The 18,489-nt window shown below is 48.3% G+C and overlaps 1 protein-coding gene across 1 annotated transcript in view; it reads right to left on the bottom strand.

Moving 5' to 3' along the window:
* Positions 1 to 17,958: 17,958 nt before the first annotated feature.
* GAL3ST1 (galactose-3-O-sulfotransferase 1) overlaps positions 17,959 to 18,489 on the bottom strand; it is a 15,742-nt gene continuing 15,211 nt past the window's right edge. The window contains exon 4 of the mRNA XM_077761508.1: positions 17,959 to 18,489. This exon is cut by the window's right edge and continues 33 nt beyond it. Within this exon, the coding sequence (XP_077617634.1) occupies positions 18,264 to 18,489 (226 nt within the window). The 3' untranslated portion in view covers positions 17,959 to 18,263.

Raw genomic sequence — 18,489 nt, 5'->3', positions numbered from 1 at the left:
GATTTACCTATTCTGGATAATTCACATAAAATTCATCATATAATATGTGACCTTTTGTGTGTGGCTTTGTTCATTTAGCACAATGTTTTCAAGCGTCATCCATGTTATAGTCTATATCAGTACTTCGTTCCTTTTATGAATGGATACTATTCTATTGTGTAGAAGTACCCATTGTATTTATCCATTCATCTACTGATCGACCCTTGGGTTGTTTTTACCTTTTAGCTATTGTGAATAGTGCTGCTGTGAGCCTGGATGCACAAGTCTTTATTTGAACTCCTGTTTTTCTAAAACAATTTTTTTAATGTTTATTTTTGAGAGAGAGAGTGTTAGCAGGGGAGGGGCAGAGAGAGAGGGAGACACAGAATCCCAGCAGGCTCCAGGCTCTGAACTGTCAGCACAGAGCCCGATATGGGGCTTGCACTCACGAATCATGAGATTGTGACCTGAACCAAAGTCAGATGCTTACCTGACTGAGCCACCCAGGGACTCCAAACCCTTGTTTTTCAAGTCTTGTGGGTATCTACCTAGGAGCGGAATTGCTGGGTCATATGACAATTCTGTTTAAATTTTGAGGAACATAGGGGTGCCTGGGTGGCTCAGTTGGTTAAGCAGCTGACTTCAGTTTGGATCTCGGAATCCGTGGGTTTGAGCCCAGCATCGGCCTCTGTGCTGACAGCTCAGAGCCTGGCAGCCGCTTCGGATTCTGTGTCTCCCTCTCTGTCTGCCCCTCCTCCACTCACTCTCTGTCTCTCTGTCTCTCCCTTAAAAATAAACAAACATTTAACATTTTTTTTAATTTTGAGGAACACAATTTTTTTTTCTTAAAGTCAAAAGCACAAAGAGCCCAGGATTCTGGAGTCCCTGCCTCCCCCAACCCCAGGTGTCCCAGCTAGGAAGCGTCAGCACATATATGGATAGGACATGCTCAGTGGGGAGGCACAGAGAGACAGAAAGAAAGGGTCTTTGGAAGAAGAAGTTAAGCCCAGGTGTAGGACAGGGTTGAGGAGAGAGACAAAAGGCGGAGGGAGACAAAAACCTACTAGAAGAGGCAGGAGCTAGAGAATGAGCATCAAAGCCTTGGAAGAGCCCTGTGAGCTAAGCCACACCAAAATCCCCCTGTCCTTGGTGCCAAGGACAGGGGGACTAGCTCTCTGAGGCCTGAACTTGGGAAAGTTCAGTCCCTAGGCCTGCTCTGGTGGTGCGGCTGGTCTGACATCTACTGTCTGCTAGGTTTGGGCTGCAGGACATGAGGGGCTTCTGCTCACAGAGGCTGCTTTTGGCTGGCAGCCTGAAGCCCAAGCCCAGGAGAGGCAGGTGTGACAGGAGCCCCTGAGGTTGTGGTGCAGAGGACGAGCCTCTTAGCAGAGCATCCCAGCAATTCATCAGAGCCCTTTGTACGGCAGAGGAGGAGGAACTTGGCATCATTCATTCATTCAGTATGCAACGGCTCTGCACTATGCACTGGCCCAGTGCTGGAGACTGTTGGTGGGAACTGTGGATGGGAAATGTCAGGAGCTCCCACATGTACTGCCAACTCCTCAGATATGTACAATAGGTTATTCAGGCCAGGAGCCCACCCATGTCTTGGCCAAGGGCCATCTGTGCTCCCAGAGTGAGGACCTCTAGGTTTCCTTCCCTCTCTGCCCCTAAGGTACACTAGCAGCCTCTCATATGGCTGCAGAGTGATAGTGTCCTTGAGGCCTGGGGTGAGTGGACAATCCCGGGCTTGGCCAGGACAGCAGGGAGGTACATTCACTGCACAAGGCGGCTTCTTGCCCTGCTTCCAGAGTCATCGCCACATGGCCATGATTGCACTGACCCTCAGAATGGGGGATATTCTGAGAGCCAGAGATAGTTTGCAGGCCTAATGCCCAGCACCCAGGGCCCAAGTGGGCAGCTGCAGTCTGTGTTACCATTCCATGATGTTTGCTGAACTGGAATGGATGCAAGATCATTTACTATGGATGGCTCTCCCAGATCTGGAGGGGCACTCACCACCCCGAGCAAAGAGTCCATGGAAAGATGTGTAAGTTCACAAGCTAATGGCAGTGGAAGTCAATGGGCACTGAGCCAGCACAGGCTGGACAGGGGCCATAGAGAACATAAGACACATGGTCTGGATCTGGCCAAGGGGGTTCCTGCTGGGGGGAATGGGGGATGGCTCTCCAATGGCCTGAGGAGAGGAAATGTTTTTGAGCTATTGGCTGAATTAAGAGAAGAAAGTCCAGAAACACAGTAAGTGGGAAGGTCAAATTCAGGGACAGACATAGGGAGTCACTGAGGCCTACGTGCAAGAGAGTAGGGTCAGAGTTGGCCACAGCCAGCTTGAAGGAGAGGGTGGAGGGCACCAGGCCCAGAGTGCACTGGGAGATCAGAGCTGGGGTAAATGACGGAGGGACCTTTGGGGCAGCCAGGGGGAACACAGGAGGTGACATGAAGCTGCCTGGGCGAGGCTTGTGGGACAGGTGCGGGTAGGTGTCTAACACTTGTTATCAGCACCCCTTAACGGCTGCTGTTCCCCACAGAACTCACTCTGTGCCTATGGATCTCATTTCTCCTCATAGCAGCCACTCTAAAGTAGGTACTGCTGTCTTCCCCATTTGCCAGTGAGGAAACAGAGCCTCAGGGAGATCTGGTTAAGGTCAGATAAGTGTCAGAAACAGGACTTGAACTTGGGTCTGCCTTATCTCACAGATTATACCCTATTTGTGAAAAGATGCTCAACATCACAAGCCATTAGTGATGTAAATTAAAACCACAGAGACATAACCACATACCTATTACAGTAGCGAACACCAGAATAACTAGTAATACCAAGGCAGGGATGTGGAGCAAATGCAGCACTCAAACACTCTGGTGGGAATGCAAAACAATGCAAAACAGTTGTCCAGTTTCCTACAACATTAAACATACCCCTCCCAACAGCTCAGCAGTGATCTCACCCCTGGGTATTTACCCTGGAGCAATGAAAACAGGATCACACAAAAACCTCTGCGCCAATGCACATATCGGCTTCATTAGTCTTGCTCGTAACTGAAGCAATGCAGCTAGCCTTCAGCTGGGGAATGGATAAACACTATCTGGTGCATCGACACAATGGAATATTACTCAGCCACAAAAAGGAACCAGCCATGTGCAACAACACAGATGAATTCCAGAGGCAGTATGTCGAATGAAGAAAGCCAGATCCAAAGGCCACGTACTGTAGGATGCCATTTACATGGCATTTTGGAAAAGTCAACTGCAGCATTACAGAACAGATCAACAGTTGTCAGGGCTGGGGTGGGGGAGGGATTGACGACAAAGGTGATGAGGGAACATAAGGCAAAGCTGAGGGCAAAGCACAAACTGGCAAATACCGCCCCCCATCTCCCTCGCCCCACAGGATACGTGTGACTCTTTTCGGGCACTCCTGGCTGTCCTGTAGCTAAGAGGAGGAGAAAACAAATGGTGAACTGATGGAGAGTACAGTCACACAGGACCTGAGTCTCCACTAGTTTACAAATGTCATAGTAAGTTACAAGAAAAAGGCAATCTTATCAAGAGCCTAATCTCTAGAAACCTATAGACTTTGTTTCCTGGAGCCCCAATATCACCCTCCTCCCCTCCACAGTATTGTGGGGAACAAAGACAAGGAAGAAACGGTAGGTAAAATTAAATTTCTTTATAACCTGCTGCCCGTTGACTTATACTTAAGGTAAATACAGAGTATAACATTTCTCCAGCAACTCCCTACTGTCTCTTTTTTAAGTTCATTTATCTATTTATCTATCTATCTATTTATTTATTTAGAGAGGAAGAGAACAAGTGGGGGAGGGGCAGAGAGAGAGGGAGAGAATCCCAAGCAGGCACTGTCAGCACGCAGAGCCCTATGCAGGGTTGAGAGCTTGATATGAGGCTGGAACTCTAGCTGGAGCCCAAAGCAGGGCTCAAACTCAAACCATGAGATCATGACCTGAACTGAAGTCTGCCGCTTGCTTAACTGACTGAGCCAACCAGGTGCCCCAACTCCCGACTGTCTTAATGTAAATGTGTTACTAGAGGGAAAACAACCTTACATGGACAATAACAAGGCCTCCATTAACTTATGAGCCCTCTTTAGCATATGAAAGTCCTTTTAGAGGCCTCCCTTTTGCCTTTACCTCCCCCAACTCCATAGCATAAAATCAGTCACTCTTCACAACCCCAGTGAAGCTCTTTCTGCCCAGGGGTCCTCCCTGTCCCTGTGCTTTAATAAAAATCACCTTTTTGCACCAAAGATGTCTCAAGAATTCTTTCTTGGCCATCAGCTCCAGACCCCCACCGCTCCAAAACCTCATCAAAGGGAGAGCAGGAGGGAATTTTGGGAGTGATGGAGCTGCTATGTGTCCTGATTGTGGCAGTGGTTATGGGACTGTATGCATTTGTCAAAGCTCCCAGGATTGTATGATAAAAAGAGAGAATCTCACAGGTATAAACTACTCAGTAAGTACATGCCCTCACTCTGACTCCACACTGCCTACTGGAGAGAAAATTCTACAGGGGGAGAAAGGTAGACCTTCTAGGTGAGGGGACAGCTTGAAAAAAGACAGAGATTTGAGGCAGGGGAAGGTGAGCCTGGAGTGGAGGCTTTGGGTGGGGGGACAGTGAGGAGAGGAGAGGAGGCTGGTGGGGACAGCTGTGGACATGTCCATTATCTGGCCAATGGCTCTAGCCTTTGGCCCATGTTTCAAGAAGACTGTAGCAAGGACAGATGCTAGAAGCAGATGGGGTGGTGGATGGGATGTGGCAGATCATGGGCCCAAAGCAGGGAAACCCCTCTATCCTTGCCTTGACTCCCCAGTGCCCTCCCCTCCCCCACTGGGCTACAGCCCACATGGCACTTCTCCAGCTAACCTCCCTCAACCACCTCTCCTTCCTGCCAGCCCCAGCTCCTTGGTGCCATCTGTGCAAGATAATATGGTAGAATCATGGAGGATGGTAGGAACCAGCCAATGGATTTGGGAATCAGTTGGGTAAATTTGCTATCAAAATTCTAGGACAGATTGTTGGGTAGGGGTGGATTATGGTGAGCCCTTAAAAATGAAGGCAATGAGCCCTAGGAGCCTATGTGGGAGTCACTAAGAAAGACCTGTTGAATGTCCAAATTTCATATTTGCACAGGATTTCCAGCCAAGTCACCCATGAGGGAAGTAGTTTGGCTGGTTACCCTATTGAGAGCAAGCTGGGACAATGTGTGTGAGTAGTGGAATGCCTAGGTCCGAATCTCTGTTGAGCTCTAACCTAGTGGAGCTGTAGGGCCTGACATCAGCTCAGTCAGAGGCTGAGTCTAAAATCTTGATGAAGGGGCACCTGGGTGGCTCAGTCAGTTAAGCGTCTGACTTTGGCTCTGGTTATAGTTGGTTAGTCTGAGCCGTGTTGGGCTGTGCACTGACAGTGCAGAGCCTGCTTGGGATTCTCTCTCTCTCTCTCTCTCTCTTCCTGCCCCTGCCCTGTGCTCTTTCAAAATAAATAAATAAACTTAAAATAAAATAAAATAAATCTTTATGGAGAGTTTAGCTGGAAAACCAAATAGTGAACACATTCTTAGATGCCCTAACCCCGGATGGAAAGTTTATGTGTGGAAGACACAATTAAGAGTCAAAATTTCTTTCTAAATGGGGAAAGCTCTAAGGTTGAATTTCTTTTTTTTAAATATGTACTTTGGGCAGAGTGCCAGTCAGGGAGGGACAGAAAGAGGGGGACAGAGGATCTGAAGCAGCTGTACGTTGACAGGTTGACAGCAGTGAGCTCTATATGGGGCCCTAACTCAGGAACCCTGACATCATGACCTGAGCCAAAGTCGGACACTCAACCATTTGAGTCACCCAGGTGCCCCTGAGGTTGAATTTCAATTCAGAGTGGTGATTGCTGTATTGCCTTGTCTTCTGTGTTAACTGTATTAACGTTGTCTTCTGTTTTCTATAATCTGATGCTCTGACATCTGGGGCCTTGCTGACCCGGGAGAAACAGCTTCTCCCAGGGGTAGTCAGTTCCTAGAGATAGGAAACAACTCACCCAGGATTGTGCCTTTCAAATGCAAACCAACTAATACAGAGCACACACTCCAACTACCTCCAGTGCTGGCTCTAGCACTTACGGTCACACTATTCCCCTGCCCTGATCACCCCAGTACCACATAACCTGGGGCAGTCCCTGTGCCCAGAGCCTGCTGACATTATGCAAACTAGCTAATCCTAAACCTGATTACCCTGCCTCACCCATTCTTTCCAGGAAAAACCATAACAAAAACTCCTACCCAGGTCCCTTTTCCCTCCAACTCATGACAAGCCCTGATGTTTTTCCCATTTCTTGATTTCTCCATGTGTCTCTCCGTGGCTTGGCATCTCCATCTCCTCCTCTTGGGAACCATGAATAAGAAATTATCTTTTCAATGGCAATTGTTTCCAGATCCGTCAGTCTTACTATACCTCAAGTTTTAGAACAGTAACTCATGACTTGGTATCGGTTCATAGAAAAGAGCCTAGAGTTTTCACTGAGCTTGAGGTCCCAGGAAGATAGAGTGTTTTGGTTGCTTCACTGTGGCTGTCTGGCCGCCACTGGGACATGGTCCCAGCAGTTCCTAAGATGCAACCCCACTGTGACAGATGGGCTGGGAGCAGCTGTTGTAGGATTCCCATCCCTAGAGAGGCCGGAGGGGGTCTGGCCAGGGAAGGCTGTGAATTCATTGTGGACCCAGAGATCAAAGGGGAGGCTGTGGGAGCCACAAGGCTTTCCCAGAATCTCTCCATCTTCTCCACAAAGGTTTGGTCAGTGAGCAGGCTGTAAGTGTTATCAAACCTTAGTAGCATTGAGGGATAGACATTCAGACAGGGTGCCCCATCCAGGACCCCATCCTCCGAGGTGTGAATCATTGTGCCAGGACCCAGACCAGGGAGCCATTGTCATGCCTGAGAGCCCGAAGCCGACTATACATTGTGTCTACCAGAACCAGGGGTCCCCACCTGGCAAAGTCTGGAAGCACATTGAGACGCCTGCCTCTAGCCCCCACTCTCAAGCTCCTAGTGGAGCTGTTTGGTGCCAATACTGACTGATGCCAGCCTTGAGGCAGGTGAGGCTCCCGTCCTCAGGTACCAGATAGGCATGGTAGTGCCAGAAGGGCAACACCTCCGCCATCTCCCTTGCTTGCTGCTGCTCACACATCTTGGTCTTCAGGAAAACTTTGAAGCTGATGTCTGTCCCATCTGATGTGACTGCCATCTGCAAGGGACAGAGTCCCACTAATGACCACCTGCTTGGGCTCTGGACCCCTCCCAACTGTGCTCAGGCATGGAGTGGCCACCATCCCTACCTGAGCACAAAGTCCTGGGAACAGGATTTTGTTCTCCACCTGCAGGAAGGACCCTTGGGCCACGAGCCCCTACTGTGCACTCATACTGCATCCTCACCTGTGAAATACTATACAACCATTAAAAAGAACAAGGTGTATTAAAACATTCTCAGGTGGACAAATCTGCAAGCCATACGTATTGTCTAATGAAAAGAGCAAGTTGCAGAATAATTCTTATAATATATTAAATCATGTGTTCTAGGTATTTCTATCTTATTTTATTGTTTATATTCTATATATATTCTTTTTAAGAAAATTTTTTAATGTTTATTTATTGATTTTTTTTCTGAAAGAAGGTAAGAGTACAAGCAGGAGGGGCAGAGAGAGAGGGAGACACAGATTACAAGCAGGCTCCAGGCTCCAAGTTGTCAGCACAGAGCCTGACATGGGGCTTGAACTCACAAACCGCAAGTTTTGTGCTGAGATAAGACGCTTAACCCACTGAGCCACCCAGGCACCCATATTCTCTATATATTCTATATAATATTTTATATATTTATATACATATTTCTGTGTGTGTGCATGGAAACGTATTGAAAAAAGTTTGCAAGATACACAGAAACTGATGACAGCAGCTACTTTTGGGGGCTCAGGAGGCTTCAATGTTATCAGTAAGGTTTGGATTTTTTATAATGAGAATATGTTCAGATATCCCTTGTATAATTAAACTTTAAAAAAATAATGTAGGGGCGCCTGAGTGGCTTAGTCAGTTAAGCGTCCGACTTTCGCTTAGGTCATGATCTCGCGGTTCGTGGGTTCGGGCCCCGCGTCGGGCTCTGTGCTGACTGCCAGCTCAGAGCCTGGAGCCTGTTTCAGAGTCTGTATCTCCCTCTCTCTCTGACCCTCCCCTGTTCACGCTGTCTCTCTCTATCCTAGAAATAAATAAAAATATTTTTTAAAAAAATAATGTAAAAATAGAGTACTTCACCACTGCTAGCCACTCTTCAATCCTCAGAATTATAATTCAAGAGGTTCATGGAGCAGATGAACTAGCTCTGTCCAACTAAGAAAGTCAGGCTGCCAGGAAGGGAGCATTTAAATCAATCACATAGAGTCAGTCCCCTGGAACATTCTGCAGTCTTACAACTATACTAGAGAAGATATTTTTAAGATTTAAAGAAAAGTTGAGGGAGGGGGAGCCTGGGTGGCTCAGTTAAGCAACTAACTTCGGCTCACGTCATAATCTCACAGTTCATAAGTTGGAGCCCCAAGTCAGCCTGTGTGTTGACAGCTCAGAGCCTGGAGCCTGCTTCAGATTCTGTCTCCCTCTCTTCATGTCTGCTCCTCCCCAACTTGTGTGCCAGTGGGATCTCTCTCTCTCTCTCTCTCTCTCTCTCTTTCTCTCTCAATAAAAACAAACATTAAAAAACTTTTTTTAATTTTTCGGGGGTGCCTGGGTGGCTCAGTCGGTTGAGTGTCTGACTTCGGCTCAGGTCATGATCTCACAGTTTGTGGGGTCGAGCCCCGTGTCAGGGTCTGTGCTGAATGCTTGCTCGGAGCCTGGAGCCTGCTTTGGATTCTGTGTCTCCTTCTCTCTCTGCCCCTCCCCCGCTCATGCTCTGTCTCACTCTGTCTCTCAAAAATAAATAAATGTAAAAATGTTTTAATTTAAAAAAATAAATAAAAGTTTTTGAGGTGGGGGAGGGAGGGGGGAGAGAGAGAGAGAGAGAAAGAGAGAGAATGAGAGAGAGAGAGAGAGAGAGAGAATCCCAAGCAGGCTCCATGCTGGCAGGCACAGAGCCCGATGAAGGACTCAATCTCACAAACCCTGAGATCATGATGACCTGAGCTGAAATCAAGAGTCAGACGCTCACTGACAGAGCCACCCAGGCACCCTGGAAAGAAAAAATTCTTTAACGACTTGGAGAAAGGTTACTGAAATTATCAGTGAACAAAACAGTATATAATGTAGGAGCTCGATTGTGTGAAAAAATAATTATATGTAAAGTTACCTCCTGGTGATAGTAGGATTACAGGTTATTTCGATAACCCTTGTGGTGCTTCTCTTTATCTACACTTTCCAGATTTTCCATGACAGGGGTGCCCTAATATTGTAATCAGAAAAACACTGGATGTTAGAAACAAATGGAAATCAGGTCCTACTTAGCAGTCCCTGGAGGCTGGCAACCCAGGCCTTTGCGCCAGGGCCAACTCCAGCTGCAGGGGCTATTCCCTGGCTCTCTGGTAGCCAGCATTGTTCCTCTGGGCTCCCACTCACCTTTCCCAGCACCTCTGCTATGTGCCCCTGGCTCATGAGAACTTACTGGTTTCACTTCATCTCCAGGGCCCCAGCATTGATCTCTGCATTGACTTCACATGTGCCTAGTGGGCAGAAGAGAGTCTAGTTTCTCGTGGACAGACAAGGAAACTGAGGCCCAACTGTAGAGTGTCAACTGCCCTGGGTTCCACCCAGCTAGTAAGACGTATAGACGGGATTAGGCTGGGTCTTTAGGACTCCAGATGGGAATACTTTTTTGATTTGGTTGCTGTCTGAGGAGCATTGTGGGTAGAGGGAACTGTCTGAGCAAAGGCTTCGCGCTGAGAAAGTGTTATAACTTGTATAAACTATACTACATTCAGAGGCAAGTTGCCCTCACAGATTTGCAAAAGCTGTTCATCACATATTAAGTATTCTACACACTCTCTCCATTCAGGGATGTGAATTCCTGTGTACTCAGCAATAGGGGGTATATGTGATTGTCAGCATGGCTTATATTGATTGGTTTCCTCACAGTAGCCAAAAGTGATTCCAGCCCTACCCTATGGAGAAGGAGTCTGAGTATGAGAACTCCCATCACATTCTCAGGGCCACGGACAAGGGGCTGCCTGTCTGTGCATTCAAATTCCTGGGATTCCAATGTTTATCTCAAGAGAAAACCTCTTCCTTATCCTTTCCCCCAAACTTTTTCTCTGGGAGGATGTTAAACAATTGGCCTCTAACATCAGACTGACCTGGCTTTGCCACTTGCCAGCCAAGTGACTTTAGTCAGGTGGTTTAACCTCTCTGAACCAATTACCTCCAATGCAAAATGGGGCTGATAATAGTACCTCTCTTGCTGGGTTGTTGTGCAAAAAAACAAAAACAAAATAAAACAACAAACCACAATAATAAACAAAAATTATCTTACTCGGTGTCTGGCACAGAGTTAAGTTCTCAAAAGATAGCAGTAATTATTATTACTCCTTGCTATAGCCACCTTCAAAATAGTCCCCCATGATCCACACCTCCTGGTTTTCATGGCCTTGTTTAGCCCTCTCTGACACTAAGCAGGGCTGATCTGTGTAACCAAGACGATATTGCAGAAATGATGGGGTTTGACCCTTCAGATGACTACGGTTCTGGCTGACATCTCAACGATAATCTCATGGGACACCCTGAGCCGGAACTTGCCAGCTATACGACTCCATAATTCCTGACCAGAGATACTGGGAGTTAAGAAATGTTTATGGTTGTTTTAAATAAATAGCTATGTTTTGGAGTAATTTGTTATAACAGATATAGATATAACAATAGATATCCAACACTCATCCCACTCCACCCTCCATCCTCACTTTGAGCCAGAGTAGGAGGGAGTAGTCATCAGGGCTGGGCAGGACAGATAGCACATCCTAGATATTGTCCCAGAACGAGGGACAGAGTTGGGAAAGGCCAAGGTCAGAGGGGCTATGTAGTGCCAGCCTCCCTCAGGCCTACAGATCTCACCTGCCTTTAGGAGAGGACCCATTCATGCCGGAGGAGCCAAGGCTTGGGTCAAGTCAGGCAGTTAGCTTTCTCCCTCTGCCCAAAGCTTCAGAAAGGATTAAATGTGGATTAAATGCAGTTTTGGGTTATGTGCTAGACTCTTCCCTCAGGTCTATAGGGGCAGGGAGGGGCCCTCTTTAGACCACTGGTCTCTATCTTCAGAAGAGGTTCTGGTGGGAGGATAAGCTACGTGGAATCTGAGGCTCAGAGAGGTCATGCAATTTGCCTGGCATCACACAGCCACCAAGTGGCAGAGTTGGGAAACAAATCTCGCATCTCGCCCAGAGCCCATCGTCCACGCCTGAGTGAAGAGCAGTTGGGTGCTGACTGTGAGCCAAAGCCAAACTTCAATAGTGATGAATCTGGCAGAGGAAAGAGCACTGGACATGGAGTCAGCAGCTCCAGTGTGGCCTTGATTGGGTCATTTCCTCTCTCTCTGGGTCTCAGTTTCCTCAAACTCCAGAAAAGGGTTCAAAGGACTTTCTCTGGGTCCCCCACCCCAAACGAGCTGTTAACCTTTGTCTTCAAGGACACAAAGGAGTATTTGGCTCTGAACTAAGCACTAAATTAACCCTGACATGATACTAGTATTATACCTGTTCCCCAAGTGAGGAAACTGAGGCTTGAACTAGTGACTTGATTTGCTCAGCTGAGATCTGGACCCTACTCTTGACCCCAACTGTCTTGTAACAGGATTTATTCCTGGCCTGGGAGGGATATGCCCTCTTTCTGATGAAACACTTTAAGGGCAGGAATCAGGACCTCCACTGCCCAGTCACTCCCTCTGTGTTCATGAAAGTAAGTGACTCTTCCTGGAGCCCATTAGCTTGTGCTTGCCGTTAGCAACCACAAGGGAAGGACCCTAAGGATCCTATGAGATACTCCTCACAGGCTAGAGAGGAAAACTCATGCCTGCTCCTACTTCCTAGTCAGAGCTGAGGTGGTGACCTGCCACGCCAGCCTCCCCTCACAGGGCCAGCAGCCCTTACCTGTGCCATCCAATATGAGCCACTCGATGTGGCTGGTCTAAACTGAATGAAATACACAAAATACATGCAGGATTCCCAAGACTTGGTACTCCCCCCCCACCTTAAAAGAATCTCAGTAATAATTCCTATATTGATTACATATTGAAATGATAATAATTTGACTGTATCAGGTTAAATAAAATCTATCATTAAAATTACGTCACTTGTTTCTTTTTACCTTTTTTTAAAATCAGTTCTTTAATTTTTTTAATGTTTTATTTATTTCTAGGAGAGAGAGAGAGAGACAGCATGAGCAGGGGAGGGTCAAAGAGAGAGGGAGGGTCAAAGAGAGAGGGAGTCACAGACTGAAACAGGCTCCAGGCTCTGAGCTGGCAGTCAGCACAGAGCCCGACACGGGGCTCGAACCCACGAACCGCGAGATCATGACCTAAGCCGAAGTCGGACGCTTAACCGACTAAGCCACCCAGGCGCCCCTCTTTTTACTTTTTTGAATGTGGCTACTAGAAAATTTGAAGAATCACATGTGGCATTTGTGATTTGTGTTCTATTTCTATTGGATAGTGCTGGTGTGGCCTCTGGCCACCAAGACTCTCAGAGTTGGGAAGAAACCCAGAGCTACAGAGCTCAGAGTGACTTAAGGGGCCTTGGGTGCTGCCTTTTCTGAGATAGAAGGAGAAAGAGGCCAGTGTAGGGCTTTCTCCCGACTTACCTGGCCTAGGGTCTTCTCCTGTAACCCAGTCACTCACTTGTCCACTCATGCTGCCCACAGTGGCCAGGATGGCATCTAACTCTCTGGTCTGGGGTCCAGGTCCTGCTCTGTGGCCTCCTCTAGGCCTCCGGTCTTTTGCCCAGTGGCAGCTCCACCATGCCTACCCCTCCCCAGAAAGCCAGCCCCTTCCTAATGGGCCTCTATTCTCTACCTCAAGGTGACTTGTAGGGCCCATTCCTTGCTAGATGCCTGAGGCACTGGCCCCTGTACTTGCTGCCCTGGCTGGGTTCAAGAAGTCATTTGTAAAATGAGGACAGTGATGCTTTCCCCACTGTGTTGATGTGGACGTGTTGGAAGTGACACCATCTGTTGTCACACATATACACAGGGGCTGCCATCCACCCTGCCTCAGGTCCCCACCCGCTACTCCTGTGGTCCCATCAGATGCCCCCTTGAGAAGGGTTGGCCTCTGCTCACCCCCCAGCAAAGGCCTGGAACCCACTGTCATTGTGCCCTAAATTGTCCCAGGCTCCATCTACCACCTGATGTGTCAGAAGCAACTGCCCATGATTCATGTAGCTGTTAGGGCACGTGGCTTCAGGGGTGAGGAGGGACTTCCCAGGTCCAGACCCAGCAGGTGGCTGTATAGCCTGACCTTTGGGTGAAGGGTGATGGGGGGACTCCTGGCTATAGTCTGCCTCCACACCCCCCAGACAAGCAGAAAGCCGGAACCCAAGACAAGGACACAGGAGATTGTTATGGCGAGACGCCCTGACTCCTTGAACTCGGGAAATTCCTAGAAGCTTCTGCCTAACTCTCAGTTTCATCTTTTGGAAACTAACTGACAAATTTCTGGAACAGGAAAAGAAACACTTGAGGACCATGCCTAAGCAGATGAATAAGTGCCCACAGCTTCATTATAATATTAAAATCTCTTTCTGAATATTCATCCCAAACCCTAGTCAAAGAAGCCTGCTTACTCCTGTTCAGGGAGTCACTGCTGTGGAAATTATTCCCCATGATCTTCTTATTTGCTGCAAATAAAGATAACTTTAAGAGGCAATACCGCCTGGTGTAGTCTCTTCCTATAGCTCACCAAGGAGCGGACCTACTTCAGTCAGGTAACAATATCCCATGCTGTGTGCAGGGGGCTTTGCACACAGTAGGTACTTGTCTCGCTCTTGTTCGCCCAGAGGCAGACCCTGAGACAAGGGCTCCAGGGCAGGGAGTCTATTCCAGAGGTGATCCTGGAGAACCCAAGTAGGACAGTGGGGAAGCGAGACCAAAGATGGGAGGCAGGTGTAAAGGGAGAGTGACCAAGGAAATAAGGCCGAGCTTAGTCCCTGCAGGGACTAATATAAGCAAGGGGCAGAGAGAGAGGGAGAGTGAGGAGCTTGGAGCAGAGCCCACCTGAAGCAGGGCTTGAACTCACAAAACTGTGAGATCATGACCTGAGCCAAATTCAGACACTTTACCAACTGAGCCACCCAGGCGCCCCCTGTCCTCCCTTTTCTGCTTCTTTTCTTCTACCTCCCCTCCTTTCCTCCTTTCCTCTCTTCCTTCCTTTCTGCCTATGTCCTTTCTTTCTTTCCTCTTTCAACATTTATTGAAAACCAACTGTGTGCCAGGCAATGGAGCACAGCACTTGAGGCTGTGTCAAGACGAATGAAGATCCTGTCCCAGAGGAGCATACCGTCAGGCCTCGCAGACAAGCATATATATCCACAGTTGTAGCCCTGGGTGAGCAGAACTGAGATGGGGGAGCCCAGAAGCCCAAGCTAGCTTGAGGGCTAGGCTGTCAGAGAAGAATGTCCAGAGGAGGCTGCAGAGCTTTTTTTGAAAACACTTAGCTGTGTTAGACCTACAATGGAGAGAGGCCTTATGGTAGAGGGAACAGCATGTGTAAAGCCACAGACACCTGTAGTTGTGTGGCTTCTCCCCAGGGGTAAGGGGGAGAATAATAACCAGGGTAAGGTAATGGAGGGCTCAGAGCTGAGGATAGCCTCTGGCTGTAGGCCAAGGGTGGATCACAGGGGCAAGCCTGGGGGAGGGGGCCTGGGAGGGAGTCCAGGTGAGGGACAGAGGCCTGACCCAGAACAGGGCCCCGGGCACAAAGAATGTGTTTGTGTCCTGAGGCTGCTGTAACAAAGTACCACAAACTGGATGGCTTAAAACAACAGAAATTTATTCTTGCACAGTTCTGCAGGCTGGAAGTCCGAAATCAAGGTGTCAGCAGGGCCTTGTTTCCTCTGAGACTCTGGGTAGAATCCTTCATTGCCTCTTCTTAGCTTCTGGAGGTCATCATCAGCCCTTGGCTTATAATTGCATCACGCCAATCTCTGCCTGTCTTCACATGGCATTGTCACTGTGTGTCTGTATCTTCACATGACATTGCCACTTCTTATAAGGACACTGGCCATGGCCATATTGGATTAGCCCCCACCCTAATGACTTCATCTTAACTTGATTACATGTACAAAGACCTTATTTCCAAATAAGATCAGTCATAGGTAACTGGGGGTTAGGACTTCAACAGATCTTTTTAGGGGATACAATTCATCCCATAACAGAAAGGAACAGGTAGTTCCACTGAATTTCTCCCAGGGGACAGCCATGACCCTCACCCTGGCTTTTGTGGGTAGACCCAACCCTAACCATGTGCCCCCAGCCCCCACTGGCTGGGAATGTCTTGACTGGCTAAGACCAAATTTGGTACCATAGCGCCCTCTGCTGCCAGGTGTGGCAAGAGCAGGTTGTCTCCTGCAAGCTACAAGCTGGTGAGCCCCTCAGAGACCTCATACATTTTCAACCATGGAAAAAACCTCGGTCCTGAGGCTGAGGTGGCCAGCTGGAATGGCACGGAAGGTCTGGAGGTTGCAAGCACCAGTCTTGGTGTCTGACTGACCCGGGTTTGCATCCTGCCTCTATGGCTGCCTGGCTGGGTGACCCTGGGGTTTGTTACTCAGCTTCTCTGTGTATTGGCTGCCTCCTCAGGAGAGCAAAGGGAATTGTCCATGTTCCCATTGGGCCAAAGTGCTTGCTCAGTACCAGGCAACTACTTATTGTTAAAATATTAATTATGTTAATAAATGAGTTAATTTAAAACAAACCAGGCAGACAGTAAATGCTAATGGGGCAATTTATATTCATGGCATCTACTATTTGCCAGATTTATTCTCCTTGGGTTCCTAAAGGCTTAGAAGTGCCAATATTAATAATAAATAATTTCATGACATAATATTATTATTGACATTTTTAGGCCCTTAAGAGTCCAAGGAAATAAAATTATGGGGTTCCACAAACCCAAGATACTATCATATTGCACTAAGTGACATCTCTTTTTGATTACTAAAAAGGGAGAGGGATTATTTCATGAATTTGGAGTCAATAATATTTTTTCTTTCTTTCTTTCTTTTTCTTTCTTTCTTTCTCTCTTTCTGTCTTTCTCTCTTTCTTTCTTTCCTATGCTTAGTTCTATACGTATGAATTAAAGCCTTCAAAGATGTGCTTATTGCTTGCTGCAAAGAAACTTTAAGAAGATACAGACATTGGCTCCAGGGAGCTGGTGGGGTCAAAACTATCTCAGGCTGACCAACCATCCTGGTTGCCCAGAACTGAGGAGTTTCCTGGCATGTGGGACCTTTTGGTGCAAAAACTGGGACAGTCCCAGGAAATTGAGACAGTTAGTCACCCTAACTTCTTCCCAGCCTGCTTGGACTAGAAACTCACTCCCAAGAGAAAGAGTGACTCAAACTCATGGAAGGGTTAAGAAAAGAGCTGACTAATCTGGCTTTGAAATGTAGTGCTGGCACTAATTAGATGTGTGACCTTGGGTAGGTCACTTAACCTCTCTGAGCTTTGGTTTATAAAGCTGGGATGTTGTAGATATTCAGATAAGGCGTGCAAGCAACGTGGCTTGGAGCCTCATACAGACAGGTCTCCAATAAAGTCACTTGGCTGTGGTTTCTGCCTTTTGTGTCTGGCTGCTGGCTCCTAGTTTGAGATCTAAGAGTCCTGTGCTCCAGAAAGGGCCCTTGTTCCCCTGGGGAGGCCGAGGGAGACAGATGGTTAGAACTGATGCATCCCCACCTTGGTTGGTATGACCAATCAATGTGACTTGATTGCTTGGCCTCTATCTTTGTCTCTGGACATGAGCTCCAGGAAAGCAGGGGTCAACATGCTGACTTGTATGTTCAGGGCCAGCTCAGGGCTGGGGGACACAGCAGCTATCTGATAAATGACTAATTTTTTTGGATTAAGTAAACTGAATCCCAGGGTGGAAAGGGGATACCCAGAGCCTGGGTAGGGTGGAGTACAATCTGATGGTGAAGCAGCCTGGAATGGTCGGTGGAGAGATGGGGTAAGCAGGGACATGGTGAACAGGCACTGAGGCAAGGCATCTGGGGTCCCAAGGAGACGGTTTAGTTTGGGGTCTGCTGTGTACCGGCAACAAGATCTCGGGCAAGTCCCTTCTGCTCTCTCTCAGAATGTCAATTCCCACATCTGTAATATGGGATGGTAACTGCCTACTGCAAAGGGTGATTGTAAGGATTAATGAGATTACACAAGGAACCCTCAGCCTGGGCCCAGGGCCTGCTGCTCAGTGCTACACCAAGTACTCCCTGTCACACACACACACACACACACACACACACACACACACAAACACACACACACTTGGACTCTATCTCAAATCTGGCTGCATACTCCATCTGTCCCAGCCTCTGTTCCAGTCCTACCTCTTACTTGCTGTGTGATCGTGGCCAAACAACTTTCCCTCTCTCAACTCCCTTCATCATCTCTGGCATGAGAAAATAATAGTTCCCACGTTGCTGAGTTTTGATGAAGATGAATTGGGATAACCCACTTAGCCTAATGCTGGGCACATAACCAATGTTCAGTTGCAGTAAGTGACTAGAACAGCCCCAGGATGATCACACACACACAATCTTCCAGGTGTTGGTAATTCATGGGAGTCCTTTAACCACTCAGGGCTTCAGCATGTAACAGGTGCACATCAAACCCCGCCACGCTACTGGCTCTGTCCCACAGACACACTCAGGTACCCGCCATGCTCTCTTGCCGGTCCCCCCATCCTCAGTCACCTCCCACCCAGGGCCCCACCAGTCAGCACCACTGAGGCTGATTAACAAAAACACAACATCAAATTCCTTTACTTCTGAAGTCTCCCCTTTAAGAGGAGGCAGGAAATAGAACATTCTTTTTTGGAGGGGAGGGGATTTAACTTTTAAAAAAGCTATCATTCGTCAAATACTGATCTCAGGCCCTGTGTGCGTGGGCCCAGTCCTGACTGGCTGTGCCCCTGCAGCAGCCCCACCTTACCCCCAGAGCTGGGGTGGCACCAGGAGGGCTCAGGGGAGGCCAGCAGGCCCCTGCCCGGCCCCTCCTCAGCGATCCAGCGGGCAGAGGGGGCTGCTGGCGGGCGGGATGTCACCACTTGAGAAAGTCCCGGATGAGCTTCCAGAGCTTAGTGACCCACAGGTTGACGCCAAGGTCCATCAGGTACTGGATCTCAGGCGTGAGCATGCGACGGCAAAGCTCCGCGTGCCGCTGCCCGATGCTCTTCTTGAGGTTGTAGCCCAGGATGGACTTGGCACCCAGCGGCTGCCAGGGTTGCATGGCCGAGTCCTGGATGGCGGTGGCATCCACGGCTCCC

This window comes from Crocuta crocuta, unplaced genomic scaffold (assembly GCF_008692635.1).
Source record: "Crocuta crocuta isolate KB4526 unplaced genomic scaffold, BGI_CrCroc_1.0 scaffold348, whole genome shotgun sequence".
Classification (NCBI taxonomy): Eukaryota; Metazoa; Chordata; class Mammalia; order Carnivora; family Hyaenidae; genus Crocuta; species Crocuta crocuta.
The sequence above is the reverse complement of the archived record's forward strand: the minus strand, read 5'-3'. Positions and strand labels throughout refer to the sequence as shown.